Source organism: Enhydra lutris, unplaced genomic scaffold (genome assembly GCF_002288905.1).
Source record: "Enhydra lutris kenyoni isolate GAN:26980312 unplaced genomic scaffold, ASM228890v2 scaffoldscaffold11, whole genome shotgun sequence".
NCBI lineage: Eukaryota > Metazoa > Chordata > Mammalia > Carnivora > Mustelidae > Enhydra > Enhydra lutris.
In genome coordinates, this window is record NW_019154095.1 from 23,980,486 (window position 1) to 23,997,809 (window position 17,324).

The 17,324-nt window shown below is 39.7% G+C and overlaps 1 protein-coding gene across 1 annotated transcript in view; it reads right to left on the reverse strand.

Moving 5' to 3' along the window:
• Positions 1–16,108, reverse strand: part of LOC111144468 (myotubularin related protein 7) — a 175,200-nt gene extending 159,092 nt beyond the window's left edge. The window contains 4 exon segments of the mRNA XM_022498776.1: positions 15,389–15,442; positions 15,444–15,809; positions 15,812–15,907; positions 16,040–16,108. Coding sequence (XP_022354484.1) covers positions 15,389–15,442; positions 15,444–15,809; positions 15,812–15,907; positions 16,040–16,108 — 585 coding nt within the window.
• Positions 16,109–17,324: the final 1,216 nt, after the last annotated feature.

The window sequence follows — 17,324 nt, forward strand, 5'->3', positions numbered from 1 at the left end:
TTCCGCCTTGTCATTTTGTCCAGATAAGAGTATATGAAGGAGCAAGTAAAATACTAAAAGGGTGGCAACAACCCCAGGAAAATATGCTTTAGCCAAATCAGAAGAGATCCCAAATCGTGAGGGGGGAGAAAGGGGATAAAAAGAGGTTCAGAAAGAAGGAAAAAAAAAAAAAAAAAAAAAATAAAAAAAAAAAAAAAAAAAAAAAAAAAATATATAAAAAAAAAAATATATATATATATATATTAGATAAACTAGTTAAAAAACATTAAAAAAGAAAAGGGTAAAAGTTAAAAAAATTTAGCCGAAGAAGAAAAATAAATTGAAAAAGAAAAAAAATTAAATTAACTGCAAGGCTAAAGAATCATGGGGAGAAAGCCATGAGTTCTGTGCTTTGCTTTCTCCTCCTTTGGAATTCCGCTGCTCTCCTTGGTATTGAAACTGTACTCCTTGGTAGGTGAACTTGGTCCTGGCTGGGCTTCTTGTTGATCTTCTGGGGGAGGGGCCTGTTGTAGTGATTCTCAAGTGTCTTTGCCCCAGGCGGAGTTGCACCGCCCTTACCAGGGGCCGGGCTGAGTAATCCGCTCGGGTTTGCTTTCGGGAGCTTTTGTTCCCTGAGCGCTTTCCGTAGAGTTCCGGAGGGCGGGAATGAAGATGGCGGCCTCCCGGTCTCCGGCCCAGAGGAGCCGAGAGCCCGGGGCCCCACTCCTCAGTGCGCCCTCAGAGAACAGCGCCGATTTACTCCCGTCACCCTGCCTCCGGCCGCACTCTGAGCTGACAGAGCCTGCGACCAGTTCAAGGTAACCCCGAGCTTAGAGCTTACTCCTCGGCTCTGTCTCTGTAGCCGGCTTCCCTGTTCTAATACCTGTAAGCTCTGCGACCCTCAGACACCCCTGATCCTTCTGTGACCCTGCGGGACCTGAGGCCACGCTGACCCTGCGTGGGCTTCACCCCGGTTAAGCCTCTGGAGCGATGTCCCTCAGCGGAACAGACTTTTAAAAGTCCCGATTTTGTGCTCCGTTGCTCCGCCGCTTGCCGGGAGCCGGCCCCTCCCCCCGCGGTCTATCTTCCCGTCGCTTTGGATTCACTTCTCCGCCCGTCCTACCTTTCAGAAAGTGGTTGATTTTCTGTTTCTAGAGTTGCTGTTCTTCTTCTCTTCGATCTCCCGTTGGATTTGTAGGTGTTTGCAATCTTTAGATAAGCTATCTAGCTGATCTCCCGCTATCTGAAGTAGTCTCAGCCTGCTACTTCTCCGCCATCTTGACTCCCTCCCCATAAAGAATTTTTTGCAACTAAATAAGTAAATTTAAAAAAAAGACAAATAATTCAATTTAAGGACGATCAAAGGATTTGAACAAATAGTTCTCCAAAGGAGATAAAACCAATGGTCACTAAGCACATGAAAAGACACACAACATAATTAGTCATTAGGGAAATGCAAATCAAAACCATGATACATACCACTTTACACCCACTAAGATGAATAAAATAAAAAAAGACAGTAACAAGTGCTGACAAGGATATGGAAAAACTAGAATCTCATACACTGGTGGAACTTTGAAATGGTACATTACAGTTCTTCAAAATGTTAAACTTAGAGTTGTCATATGATTCAGCAATTTCACTCAGAGAAGTGAGATTCCACCTATGAGAAAGAAAAACATAGGCCGACACAAAAACTTGTATACAAAAGTTCATAGGAGCATTATTTATAATAGCCCAACAAAAATATCCATCACCTGATGAATGGATAAACAAAATCTGTTATATCCATAGAATGGATAGAAAGTAATGAAGTGCTGATAAACGCTACAACTCTGATGAACCTTGAAAACATTATGCTAGGGGCGCCTGGGTGGCTCAGTGGGTTAGGCCGCTGCCTTCGGCTCGGGTCATGATCTCAGGGTCCTGGGATCGAGCCCCACATCGGGCTCTCTGCTCAGCAGGGAATCTGCTTCCTCCTCTCTCTCTGCCTGCCTCTCTGCCTGCTTGTGATCTCTCTCTGTCAAAAAAAAAAAAAAAAACATTATGCTAAGGGAAAAAAGCAAGCTACATGTTGTATGACTCAATTTATATGAAATGTCCAGAAAAAGCAAATACACAGAGACAGAAAGTGCATTAGTGGTTGATGGGTAAGGACGGGGGAGAGGTGGGAATGATCATTACTAAGTATGGGTTTCGTTTTGGAGTGATGACATGTTCTGGAATTAGATAATTGTGTTGGTGAGCATATAGAAAAGGAGAGACATATATTTTAAAAGAATTAATTTTATAGTATGTGAATTCTGAGTAAATTTGTTATTATATATATATTACAATATATATACGCCACCCACATAATAAAATCACCAATAATTAAAATGTAAAAAGATATAAGTGGATAACACAGAAAAGTAACAAAATATCAAAAACCATGTTTGAAAAGGTTTCAACATCACTAGTAAAAAAAAAAAAAAAACAATGAAAGAATGAAGTGCCATTCCCCTTATTTAAATGAGCAAATATTTTCATTTTTATTTATGTTTTTATTTTTTAGGTTGTCTTTGCTTTTTTTTAAATTAACAACACATAATGTATTATTAGTTTCAGAGGTACAGGTTTTTAATTCATCAGTCTTATATGATACCTAGTGACAAATATTTTTTAAATAATAAAGCAATGGCACAGTGAGGACACTATACTCTGTTTCTAAAAATTGATATAATGTTTTTGTAAAGTCTTGTTCATCTTCTGTGACACAGTAACTCCATCTAGGGATCTATCCTAAGGGAGTAGTTACATATGCAGATAATAATTAATAAACAAGATTTTCATCATAACATTATTGTAATAGCCTTATGGGGAAATGTTCAATGTGATAATATTTCTACATTATAAAACATCACACAGTCTTCTAAAAGCATGTTTTCAAAGACCACAATACAGTAAAGGAAACATACAACAAAATTGAACTGGGTGATCCTTAATTTATAAACAAACAAATAAAAGGGTTGAGTATTCATGCAAAGAGAAAACTGGCAGAAGGAAATATATTCAATTATTAACAGTGGTTAATTTCTGTATTCTAATATAGAATCAAAAAAAATACTTTTATAACCTGAAAATTATTATTTATTAAATGAAATTGAAAGAAGAAATAACAGTGCTGATGATATACTGGTGGTGAATGACACAGAAAAAGAATCTTCTCATGAATCTATTGATCCCTCTCAACCACATAGAACACTTGCACATCAGATCACTATTTTCAAATGGCGGACATGGAATTTTGTAATTATAAGTTGGTAACTTGGACATTAATTCAAAGCAAGATTCTAAAATTGCTTCTTTAATGGAATTTTGTATTTTCCTTTTCCTAGAAAAGGAAACCATCAATCAGCAGGAACATTCTAATACATCATCATCACAGACAACTTCATTTTTTCCTTCCATAAGCTATTTGGAGAGGTGATGAAGGACAAGTTTCTCAAATGGTAGATGGCACCAAACCGAGAGAACAAGTTAATCTGCTACCAGAATGGAAATCCTGGGAGACGGGGGAAAAACAGCTTTGGTTACTAGGAAGTTATAACCACCTAATCTAGTTTCTTTCTTGGACGAGATCATGGATAAGGTAACAGGGTGTGAGCTTGTTAAAATGCCAATGGTACAAACCAAGAGGGGAGGCAGACTTGTACCAGGATCAAAAGAGAGAATAAGGGATTAAGCAATAAACCAAACCAATGAGACTCTATTCAACAAAGATGAGTGTAAGACACTATCATTCAAGGAAAAGGCAGGGCAGGTTTGACTTCACAGCACAATATGTGGAGCTAACTTAACAATGGTTCTCTTCCACAGTCAGTTCACCAAAAGGCCACCTGTGGTATGCACAATTTACAACCAAAAAGAGTTATTAAATTTTGATCTCCCAATTCAACAAAACGTAAAGTAATCATATTTTTGTAACTCACTGAATAAAGTAACCAGGATGGTAAAAGAACTTAAACAAAGCCACTGGTTGGTTGCCAGAATAGGCAGCACTAAGCTAACTACTTAGGTAGGAGGGAAACGTTAGGGGGATGGTAGCATGAAATGAAATACTCGAAGGGCCATTTCCTGGAAGGAGGGTTGATGCACTGGGCAATATCCCAATGAACAGAACTAGAACTAACGGCTAAAACCTAAAGTGAAACAGATTTTTACTAAATATAAAGAAAACTTCTTAGTGATTAGAACTGTCCATGGTCATTATGGACTGCCAAGGGACACGGTGAGAAGGACACCCCGCATGACAAGTATGAAACTTGGAGTAAGTGGGCACTTAGCTTAGAGGAAATTTAAACATCACTCTAGAACAGAGAAGAACTACAAAACCCACCAAAAACAGCTTAAAAAATAGCAATAAATACATACCTACCAATACTTATTTTTAATGTAAATGGACCAAATGCTCCAATCAAAAGACACAGTCTGGCTGAATGGACAAAAAAATAAGACCCATATATATGCTGGCTCCAAGAGACTCACTTCAGACCTGAAGATACACACAGACTGAAAGTGAAGGGATGGAAAAAGATATTTTATGCAAATGGAATGAAAAGAAACCTGGAGTAGCAATACTTATATTAGACAAAACAGACTTTAAAGATTTTTTTCAGACTTTAAAGATTTTATTTATTTATTTGACAGACAGAGAGATCACAAATAGGCAGAGAGGCAGGCGGGGGCGGGGGGGGAGGCAGGCTCCCTGCTGAGCAGAGATTTCCCCATGTGGGGCTCGATCCCAGGACCCTGAGATCATAACCTAAGCTGAAGGCAGAGGCTTAACCCATTGAGCCACTCAGGTGCCCCCAGACAAAACAGACTTTAAATCAAAGACTGTAACAAAAGACAAAGAAGGTCATTACAAAATGATAAAGGGATCACTCCAACAAGAAGATGTAACAGTTGTAAATATTTACACACCCAACATAAGAGCACCTAAATATGTACAGGAAATACTAACAGACTTAAAGGGGAGAAATTGACAGCAATACAATAATACTGCAGACTTTCACACCCCATATACATCAATGGATAGATCATCCAGAGAGAAAATCAATAAGGAAACAGAGTCCTTAAATAATACATTAGACAAAAATGGATCAACAGATAAATAAAAAAAAAAAAAATGCCATTCAAACACAGCAGATTCCTTCAAGTACACATGTAACATTCTCCAGAACAGATCACATGTTAGGCCACAAAACAAGTCTCAATAAATTTAAGAAGACTGAAATCAAGCATTTTTTTCCAACCACAATGATATGAAATTAGACATTAATTATAATTTTAAAAACTAGGAAAAAACCCACAAGTACGTAGAGGTCAAACAACATGCTACTAAACAACCAAGGGGTCAAGAAAGATCAAAGAGGAAACCCAAAAATACCTTGAGACAAATGAGAATGGAAAAACAATGGTCCAAAGTCTATGGAACTAGCAAAAGCATTTCTAAGAGGGAAGTTTATATTAATACAGGCCTACCTCAAAATATAAGGAAAATCTCAAATAAGCAATCTTACTTCCACCCAATGGGCTATAAAAAGAACAAACAAAGCCCAAAGTTAGTAGAAGGAAGTTAGTAATAGAAATAAGAAAGGAAATAAATGAAATACAAACTTTAAAAACAATATAAAAGATCAACAAAACTAAGAGCTGGTTCTGTCCAAAGATAACAAAATTGAAAAACCTTTAGTCAGACTCAATAAGAAAAATACTGAGGGCCCAAATAAATAAAATCAAAAATGAAAGAGGAGAAGGTACAACCGACACCACAGAACTACAAAGAATTATAAGAGACTACTATGAACAATTATATGCCAACAAACTGGGCCTAGAAAAAATGAATAAACCTAGAAGAAATGGAGAAATTGATAGAAACATATAATCTTCCAAACTGAACTAGGAAGAAATAGAAAATCTGAACAGACCAAGTATTAGGATAAAATTGAACAGGTAATCAAGAAACTCCCACCAAACCAAAGTCCAAATGGATTTACCGTAAATTCTACCACCTATTAAGGAAGAGTATCTATCTCAAACTATTTCCCAAAAAATAGAAGAGGAAGAAACACTTCCAAATTCTTTCTATGAGTCAGCATTACCCTGATATCAAAACTGACAAAAAAATTAAATTACCGGCCAATATCCCTGAGGAACACGAACACAAATTCCTCAACAAAATATTACCAGCCAAATTCAACAATACATTAAAAGGATCATATAGCACGATCAAGTGGGATGTTGAAAGGATGGTTCAATATGAGCAAATCAATGTGTACATTACATTAATAAAATGATAAAATCTCTCAACAAAGTGAGTACAAAGGGAACATACCCCAGCATAATAAATACCATATATGACAAACCCACTATCAGACTCAACAGTGAAAAGCTGAAAGCTTTTCTTCTAAGATCAGGAACAAAGCAAAGATGCTCATTCCCACCACTTTTATTCAACACAGTACTGAAAATCTTAGCCCCAGTAATCAGACAAGCAAAAGAAATGAGGCATCTAAGTTGGTAAGGAAGAAGTAAAACTTTCACTGTTTGCCAACAAAATGATATAGAAAACTCTAAAGACACCATAAAAAAAACTATTAGAATAAACAAATTCAGTAAAGTTGCAGGACACAGAATTAATACCCAGATATCTATTGCTAATAAATCTACACACTAATAACAAACCATCAGAAAGATAAATTAAGGGGCGCCTGGGTGGCTCAGTGGGTTAAGTCTCTGCCTTCTGCTCAGGTCATGATCTCAGGGTCCTGGGATCGAGCCCCGCATCGGGCTCTCTGCTCAGCAGGGAGCCTGCTTCCCCCTTTCTCTCTGCCTGCCTCTCTGCCTACTTGTGATCTCTCTCTCTCTCTCTCTCTGTCAAATAAATAAAATCTTAAAAAAAAAAAAGATAAATTAAGAAAACAATCCCATTTATAATTCCATCAAAAAGAATGAAATACCTAGAAATAAAGGTAACTAAGGAGGTTAAAGACTTATAGTCTGAAAACTAGAAGACATGGATGAAAGAAATTGAAGAAAACACAAATCAGTGGAAAGATACACTGTTCTCATGGACTGGAAGAATCAATATTGTTAAAATGTCCATACTGCCTAAAGCAATCAACAGATTCAATGCAATCCCTATCAAAATACCAATGGTATATTTCATAGAACTAGAATAAATAAACCTAAAATTTGTATGAAACTACAAAGCAATCTTGAGAAAGAACAAAAGTAGAGGTATTAAGCTCCAGATCTCAAACTATGCTACAAACCTATACTAATCAAAACAGTATGGTACTGGCACTAAAACAGACACTTAAATCAATGGAACAGAACAGAGCCCGGAAATAAACCCACATTTATATGGTTAATTAATCTGAAACAAAGGAGGCAAGAACACACAACAGGGGAAAGACGGTGTCTTCAATAAATGGTGCTGAAGAAAGTGGACTCCTACATGCAAAAGAATGAAACTGGACCACTCTCTTACATCAGATACTAAGATAAACTCAATATGGATTAAAGACTTACATAAAAGACCTGAAAACATAAAGCTCACAAAACATAACACAAGCAATAACTTCAATGGCACTGGTCTTAGTAATATTTTTTTGGATCTATCTTCACAGAGAAGGGCAAAAATATACAAAAACAAAAATAAACAAATAGGGCTACATCAAACTTATAAGCTTTTTTCCACAGCAAAGGAAACCATCAACAACATAAAAAGACAACCTACTAAATAAAAGAAAATATTTGCTAATGATGCATCTGATAAAGGACTAATATATAAATTATATAAAGAACTCATACAACATGACTGTAAAAAACCCCACAACAATCCATTTTAAAATGGGCAGAGGAGGGGCGCCTGGGTGGGTGAGTGGGTTAAGCCTCTGCCTTCGGCTCAGGTCATGATCCCAGGGTTCTGGGATCGAGCCCTGCATCAGGTTCTCTGCTTGGTGGGGAGCCTGCTTCCCCCCGCCCCTGTCTGCTGCTCTGCTTACTTGTGATTTCTCTCTGTGTTAAATAAATAAATAAAATCTTTAAAAAAAAAAAATGGGCAGAGGAGCTGAACAGACATTTTCCAAAAAGACATACAGATGGCCAACAGACATGTGAAAAGATGCTCTACATCACTAACCATCAGGGAAAGGAAAATCACCACCACAAAGAGGTAGCAGCCCACACCTGTCAGCATAGCTAGTATCAAACAGATAAGAAATAACAAATGTTGGCAAGGGTGTAGAGAAAAGGAAACCCCCATGCACTGTTGGTGGAAATGACAATTGGTGCAACCACTATGGAAAATAGTATGGAGAATCCTCAAAAAATTAAAAATAGAATTATCATATGACCCAGCAATTCCACTACTGGGTATCTACCCAAAGGAAACAAAAATGCTAATTCAAAAAGATAGATGTATATTGAAGCATTACTTACAATGACCAAAATATGGAAGCAACCTGAGAGTCTTCAACAGATGAATGGATAAAAAATATTTGGCATATTTATGAAATGGACTATCATTCCATCATAAAAAAGGATGAAATCTTGCATTTGCCACCACATAGACCTAGAGGTATGATATTATGCTAAGTGAAGTAAGTCAGACAGAGAAAGACAAACACTGTATGATTTCACTTACACGTGGAATCTTAAAAAAAAAAAAAAACAAATAAAACAAAGTAGAAACCTATTCAAACATACTCATAAGTACAGAGGACAAATGAGTAGTTGCCAGAGGGGAGGAGTGGTGGGTGGACAAAGTAGGTGAAGGAGGCTAAGAGGTACAAACTTCCAGTTATAAAATAAATAAGTCATAAGGATGTAAAGTACAGCACAGGGAGCAGTCAATAATATTGCAATAACCATGGAGGGTGACAGATGGTGAGTGCGCTTATCATGGTGATCGTTTCGTAATTATGTAGACGTTGAATTACTATGTTGTACACCTGAAACTGATAATCATGTATGCCAAGTAACTTCAATTTAAAAACAAAACAAAAAACACATGATTCTAATCCATTCTCTTCCCAGATACCTGAAATACCTCCCTATCTTCACCGTGGAGAGTAACTTGTTTAGACGCCTCTATTCCATTAAAAGATAAACTAGTTTCTTTTATACAAACAGGTGTAATTGTGGGAAACCACCTCTCTATTATCAAGCAAGATCTTCTTCTCTGCCATTTCTACCCTTCGTTTCTGCTGAGACTATAAAGAATTTGCCTAAACACGGGGCCATATGAGAATCTTGCCAATCCTGAAAGATATCATGTGATACCCTCATGAGATTATTCCTACTCTAAAAGCTTTCTATTCTGGGCAATTTATATTAAGGAAACTATACCAGAGATTTTCATAGGGGCTCAAAATCCAAATCCCTAATAGCGGAGACAGGTTACACAAACTATAGCCACGTGAATAATATGCACTCAATAAAACAATAAGTAGGTGAATGAATACATATATATACACACACGCAAAATAACAGTGGGCAAAAGTTCAGTAAGGGAGAAAAAACACACTATCACTGTGTAGAAAGGGTCACTGTCTCAAATCAGAACTGAATATGGAATGATAGAAATATGACTTCATGTTCACTGGGTTGGTTTCCTAAGAAATTGCTTTAATGTTTAACTATTAAATTCCATATTCCCTTTTGATGCAAATCTATCTATTCATACCATCTAAACAATTGTTTCCAAAGTATCTAGGTTCTCTGTACCATACATGTCATTCTGCAGTGTTGAAATCACATGAAGAAGGTTTCAGTAATATCATAATAAGATGTAATCATAACTTCCCCAAAAAAGTAACATAGAATTACCATATGACCCTGTAATTCCACTTCTAGGGATACGCCTAAGAGAACTAAATACTTATTTTCAGGGGGTGGGGATTGGGCAAAATGAGTGAAGGGGAGAGGGAGATATGGGCCTCCAATTATGGAATGACTAAATCATGGAAATAAAGGAGCATAAAGACTACAGTCAAGGATGTGTAATAGCCATGAAATGGGACAGTTGGTAGCTACACTTGTGGTGAATACAGAATAACGTATAAACGTGTCACGTCACCAAGTGGTACACCTGAAACTAAGGTACCATAGTGAGTCAACTATACGCAAATTAAAAAAAAATTATTTTCACACATACAAACAAACAAGTATAAGAGTGTTCATAGCAGCAATATTCATAATAATCAAAAGGTGGGAACAACCCAAATGCCCATCAGCTGTTGAATGGATAAGCAGCACGTAGTGGAATATCATCCTGCATAAAAGGGAATGAGGTATCATTACATGCTACGACTTGGATGAACCCAGAAATATTATGCTAAACGAAAGAAGTCACAAGAGGCCATATCTTAGATTATGATATGAGATGTCCACAATAGGCAAACCTAACAGAGACCAAAAGAAGATTAGTGGTTGGCATGGGGGAACAAGGACTGACTACTAATCGGCACTGGGTTTCTTCGGTGGGTGATAAAATGTTCTTAGAGACTGGTGATGGTTGCACAACATTATAAATGCACTAACAAACACTGAATTGTATAAAATGACTGAAATGGTGAATTTCATGTTAATTTGGATTCTAGCTCATTAAAACTACATATAATCACAAAATACATATTATGTGTATATATATATGACATAATATACTGACCTCTATGGGTATTCAACACTAAATCTATTAGAGGATTCACAATACTATCCTAGTTATGGGTACAACACACAAGGCCTGGTTCACTAAAGCAAATGGGAAAAACGGAAGAACTGAAACCAAGAATAACTCACTCCTATTATTCAATTGTTAATTTATTTACTGATGCTTAATTGGGCCAGAAACTGTGTTAGAGTGAATAAGACATGATCCTCACCTTCATAGGACTCCTAGTCTAGCAGGGGAGCTGGACATTAACCAATGACTCAAATAAATCTTGAACTTGTAATAAGGAGCCTAAGGTGAAATATTACATTTGGTGATACAATGTAACAGGCAAACCTGACTCAGAGGAGAAACTGGGCAACAACCACTCTGAGGAATTTCTATCTAGTCTATAACTAGAGATGAGTTTTAGCCTGGTCTGAGGCTAAGAGTCTATCCCCCAGATGTAACAGCAGTGCAAAAGTCCTGGGGCAGAAAAGAACTCACATTAGAGAAACACATGAAGGCTAGCTGTGACCAGAGGGTAGTTTATAAGAAAACGACTGTCACAGAATGAGGCTGGGGAAGTGAAGAGGAATTGGTCTATCCAGGGCCTTACGGCCACTCTGAGCATTCTCACTTTATATACTAGGTACAAAGGGAAACCACCCAGAGGACATCTGACTCCTGATTTCAGCTCAAGTCATGATCTCAGAGCTGTGAGATTGAGCCCTGTGTCAGGCTCTGCACTCAGCACAGAATCTGCTTGAGATGTTCTCTTCCTCTCCTTCTGTCAACCACCCTGCCCTTACACTCTCTCTCTAAAATAAATAAATCTTTAAAAATAAAGATAAAAAAAAAAAAAGGGAAGCCATCCAAGAATTTCAGCGGACAAGTAACATGATCAACTTGTGCCTTAAAAGCATCCCCAGGCTCCCACTGTGCAGAAGGGGTTAGTTAGAGAAGAGTGAAGAGGACAGTTACCAGTTAGTAGGCTAGCCCAGTAATGGCTCAGCAAGGGGGATGAGGTGGAAAAAGAAGACATTTTCAAGGTCATTTTTGCAGTTTGGGAGTCATCATATATTCTATTTTACAACTAAAATTTAGTGATGTGGGGGCGGGGGGAAGCCTTCCAGAAAGATCAAAGCATAAAAAGAGATTACTTAGCCAGGATTCTAGACACATTAGCTTCAGTCCAGTAACAAACCAAATCCTACAAAACACTTCAAGCCACGTCCAGGAGTCCTGCAGTCTTTTTATATAACTGAACCCACTTCTCGCAGGGTATTTTCTTTCTACCAAGCTTTCAGACTGGTTAAAAAAGAAATCCAGATAGAGAAGTAAAAACCCAAAAGTTCACTATGATGAGTGCAGGTAATGGTTGGTGTCCTCACTTTGACCCAACTACAAACTAGCTTATCCTCAGAACATTTCTTTTCTATAAAGGAACCATTCTGGGAGAGAAACACCCTGCTTAACATATGCTCAGTTAAAGGCTTCAGTTAAACACGCACACACACACAGAAAGAAATATGCACAAAGTATTCCACATTATTCATGTACATCTGTCTCAAACTGCACTCCAGAGACAGAAGCAGAACACAGAGGCTGTGATGGATATTATACAGCTTCTAAAGAGTAAATGAATGACTTTCATTGTAGTAGTAAAGCAACTGTACATCATACACGCATATATGTGTGCACTTCTTTTCCTCTTAAAGTAAAAGCCTGCTATCCACATAATATTTACACATAAAGTAAATAATCACTTCAAACCCACAGTGGATCAGAAAAACAAAATTTGTGAATATCCTTATATCCTTATAGCCCAAGACATGCATAATAAAATCTAAGGCAAACTATCTATCCAGCTCCCCCAGAGCATACTGGAAACAAAGTAGAAGGATGGATATAATCACGACTAATGATATACTTTGCAACATATACTCTGTAAGTAGCCGTGTTCTATTTTTCATTTATACTGTGAAAATTAGTTTTGCACCTAAAAATGCAAAATGAGAAGAGATATTGTTTAGCCTCAAGCAATCACTTCATCATTTCCATCTTTATCACTCATAAGGTTTCAGCGTCTTTGAGGTTGTAATGATACCTTACAATACATTGCACGGACACAGTTTGCAAGAGAACTGTTTCAAGCGCTCCTGGTCCTCCTTGACTCCTTACACGTTAAGACTCTACTCTTCTTTTTGTTTGTTTAAAATTATTTTTATTAACATATAATGTATTATTTGCCCCAGGGGTACAGGTCTGTGAATCATCAGGCTTAACACATTTCAAAGCACTCACCATAGCCCATACCCTCCCCGATGTCATCACCCAGCCCACCCTATCCCTACCCTCCCACCCCCTAGCAACCTTCAGTTTGTTTTCTGAGATTAAAAGTCTCTTATGGGGCACCTGGGTAGCTCAGTGGTTAAGCCTCTGCCTTCAGCTCAGGTCATGATCTCAGGGTCCTGGGATCAAGTCCCGCATCGGGTTCTCTGCTCTGCAGGGAGTCTGCTTCCTCCTCTCTCTCTGCCTGCCTCTCTGCCCACTTGTGATCTCTCTCTGTCAAATAAATAAAATCTTAAAAAAATAAAAATAAAAGTCTCTTATGGTTTGTCTCCCAAGACGCTACTCTTCTTTAAGAAGACTTCCTCACCCTTTATAGTTGAGCTCATTGTCATCCATCCTCTCCTCCGTCCACTGTCTCTTGTATTTATCTCTGTCCAGACTTACAACTGCCTCCCCTTCCAGACAAGGAGTTCCCTGAGGCTTCAAGATCCCAGAACCTAACAGAGCCTCACTCATGAAAGGTTCTCAAAGGCTTGTGAAATGATATGAATGAGTAAATTAATCTGATCCACCCAATCTCTGTATTTAATTTTTTTCCACCTGCGTTATCCTAAATATTAATAACCCTCAATCCAATGCCATTTCAGATGATTCTCCATTTCCCCCCATTTTTTCCATTTCCTAATAGAAGGGGATTTCTGATTTGAGGTACTAAACTGCTTAGTACAGTTTAGTACTAAACTGTATAGTTTAGTATATAATTGGTTCACGAAAACCAATTATAAGAATAAGTAGAATATTGTTTGCTGCTCAGGTTTATACACATGGCTTACAGAGTTTGAACAGAGAAAGGAAAGTAGTTCATACAGAGTTTGAACATAGAAAGGAAAAGGCCTTTACTCCCCATATTCATATTCTATGGTGTCATGTCACTCTATCACTCTTGCTATTGACCTTCACATCAGGTATCATTTTTATAAAGGGCCCCATTTATCACGACAAAGATGTCCTTGGCAAGGACGAAGGGAATCCATGAGTTAAATCTGTCATTCCGGAATAAATTATTTAGCACCACTTACATCCTGAAAGCTCTGAGCCGCCTACCTTGTGGTTTAGGGCACTCTCTTCTATGTTTACAATTTCCCAATAGTAAAGCAACAATTTAATTCCATAGTGCAAAATCAATACAACTTAAATTTAACTATTGGAACTGACACTATCTAGCAAACTAAAAGAATTATTCATCCACTGACCTGAGATCATTGTAAAGCTGCTTCTACCAAGAGGTACTTAGGAACCACTCTACAATTTAGGAATGAATTCTTACTGGACTTATAACAAAGCGATGCCCTCCCTCTCCCCCCTTGCATGAAAAGAGTGGGATCCCTGGAGCCCCCTAAATTCTGATCACACAGACCCAGCTTTGACTCAACTCTATCAAGGGCCTAGATTTTGAACGTGAGATCATCCTTGGAAACACAAGGAGCTATGGTGGTAGTAACGAGAGACAGCCAACCGGCTTGAAATACATTCTTTCACTAGTTTAGGGTTTTTGTCAGACACGATTGCTGATCATCGTTCACTCTAAATTACATTAGTAGTGCAACTACGAGTGGGAAAGTTTGGTGCAGCCGTCAAGGATTCCAGTGTCATTTATCTGGAATGACCAGGCACCCGCCGCTTTTGTTGAGTGGCAAAAGCTGGTGCTGTTTTCAGACACACCAGCGGATGAATCTGAAAGCGGCACCCTTCTCAATGAACGAAAACTGGTGGAAACGGCAAGAAGATGGAAGGACTGAGAATAATGTTCACCCCCACACCGAATATTGATCATATGCTCTGTGGAAGGTCCATTGCAGCTGAGAGCCTGAGGATGGGAAGCTAAAGGGTGAGCAGTGTGGGTCTGAGCCCTTAGATTCAACAAGCTTCCGGAGTGCCCGATTCAGTCCACCTGCACGTAACTCCTTCCCTGGCACCTGTCATCAGGAAGGCGTTTTCTCTTTCAACTGCTCAGAGCAGCCAACAGAAAATTGGGGGGGGGGGGGGGGCAGTCAGGGAGCGGATTGCAGCAGCAGCAACCTAGTGCCAGACCAGAAGGGAGCGTTAATCAGCTTATCAGCAGCCCTATTACTCAACGGACAATTGGGGTTCCTTCCCATCCACCCTTATGTCCAATGCGCGCTCTCAAGGACAAGAGGTTAGATCCGGCAACAGCCAAAGCTAGGCCTGTGAGGCAGCAAGAAAAAGACCAGCCTCACAGCGAACCGGGAGATGCTCGAGCCCTGCCTCCTCCTCCCTGGCTCGCGATGCCGGCTCGGCCAGCGCCCCACAGGGAAACCGGGCCTCGCGCCGGCTCAGCATCCCTCCTCCAGCTCCCGCTCTCCCTCTTCCAACCGCGCCAGTGCCACCAACCTTGGGCGTGCGGATGTGCTCCATGGTGGGCCCACGTCTGCAAGGTCCTGGGCAGGCGCGGCCTCACGCACCTGCGCGCGTCTGCAGAGCGGCGGGAGGGGCGCGGGGAGGGGGCTTCGCGCCCGGGAGCGGGCGGGCCACAGGGCTTGGCTCCGCCTCCAGGTGCGGCGGCGCCCGCGCGAGTCCGGCGTGCGGGCCCGGGGCGCCAGCGCGGCCCTAGAGCGCGCGCGCCCCGGTGTTCCGGCCACCTGCCCTGCGTGAGGCCGCCCCGCCCAGTCCTGGCTGGGGTCGCTGAGAGCCGCTGGCTCTTCTTTAAGAGGGGCAGCCAGCGTAATACTGTGGCGCTACGGTTCCCCAAGACACAATGGGGGCCTTGTGTTGGGTGTGGCCTCTTGGAGGATTGCTGGGGAGTACGCGCAGCTCCGCACCGCCCATTGATGGGCTTCCTTCCAGAGCGTCCCAGGATAGGTAGGACTTCAGTGTGGGGCAGGAAAAAGGCTGCCACTTGCACTCTGCATCCTGGACGGGCTAGGAGGCTATGTCTGTATGTTTGAGCGCGTGAGCAGCTGGCACAGCATTTGGGATAAGGGTGGCAATAATAGCAACAGTGTTAGAGCCTTAGGAGGTGTTTTATTACGTCAGAAATCTCACATCAACCTGCCACTTAACTGTTAGAAGAGATGCCTTCCCTTGGGACCGTGTTGGGTGCTCATCTGCCATCTTCACTTAGCTCTAACTGAACTAGAAAGTAAAGATACAAAACATCCATGATAAGGTGTCATTTTTCTATTCATGATATTAAGAGTAGTTGTTGCTATTGTTAATATCTCGCTATGGGGGGAAAGCCTGAGAAGAAATGCCACCACCACCTCCCCCAACCTTTTTTTCTTGCAACCTTAAGTGCACAACCTTCCATTATAACTAAAATTTCACAAGACTGTACATAGTTCTTAGAATAATATCCATTCAATTTTTCCCTAGCTTTTATTCATCTCTCTTTCTAATTGGATCATAAATTCTTTAATTGTAGAGATTCTGGTGTTTGTTTTTTGTTTTTTTTTTTTCTAGCTCTTGTTGTTAAGTGCATGGTAGGCACAATGCAGCTTTCTAAATAACTGTTTATTTTATTTTTTAAAAATATTTATTTATTTGACAGACAGAGATCACAAGTAGGCAGAGAGGCAGGCAGAGAGAGAGGAAGGGAAGCAGGCTCCCTCCCGAGCAGGGAAAGAGCCCGATGCAGGGCTCCATCCCAGGACCCTGGGATCATGACCCGAGCCAAAGGCAGATGCTCAACCAACTGAGCCACCCAGGCATCCCTGCCTAAATGATCTTAAAGGGAGCTTCCATCTCCAAGTCCATAAATATTAGGAATCCTGTATTCGTGTTGGGGTTTGCATTCTGAATGGGATAATAATCTTGGAATTATGTGATTTCAGGGCTCTTCTATCCCTCTACTGGTATGGAAATCAAGAGTTTACCTGGTGAGTAATTTTTGCATACCACTGACCTTCATATTAGCATAGTTTTTTTTAAGTACTCACAACACTAACTGGTACATGAAAAGACATAAATCTGAACGATGTACATGGTCTAATTTTAAGAAAAATTTTCCAGATTAGTTCAGAAATCCATCTTCTACTATCATAGCTATAAAATCAGCATTAGGTTAAAATGAGTCAAAAATAACATCCAAATTACTGGGGTAAATTAGCATAGAACAAGCTATGTTAATAATAAATTTATAAATTTATATTTTTAAAAATTTATAAATAAAATAACAGGGAAAGAAATCTCTATAAGTAGATATTTTAGTCTGCTCTAACAATTCTCGGAAGAACCCAACCTCCCCAACTCGTCCCTCAGCCCCAGTGAGTATTCAGATTATTAGATCACAAACTGTGTTGACCCTTGCCAGCCACTCAGCACTTTCTTC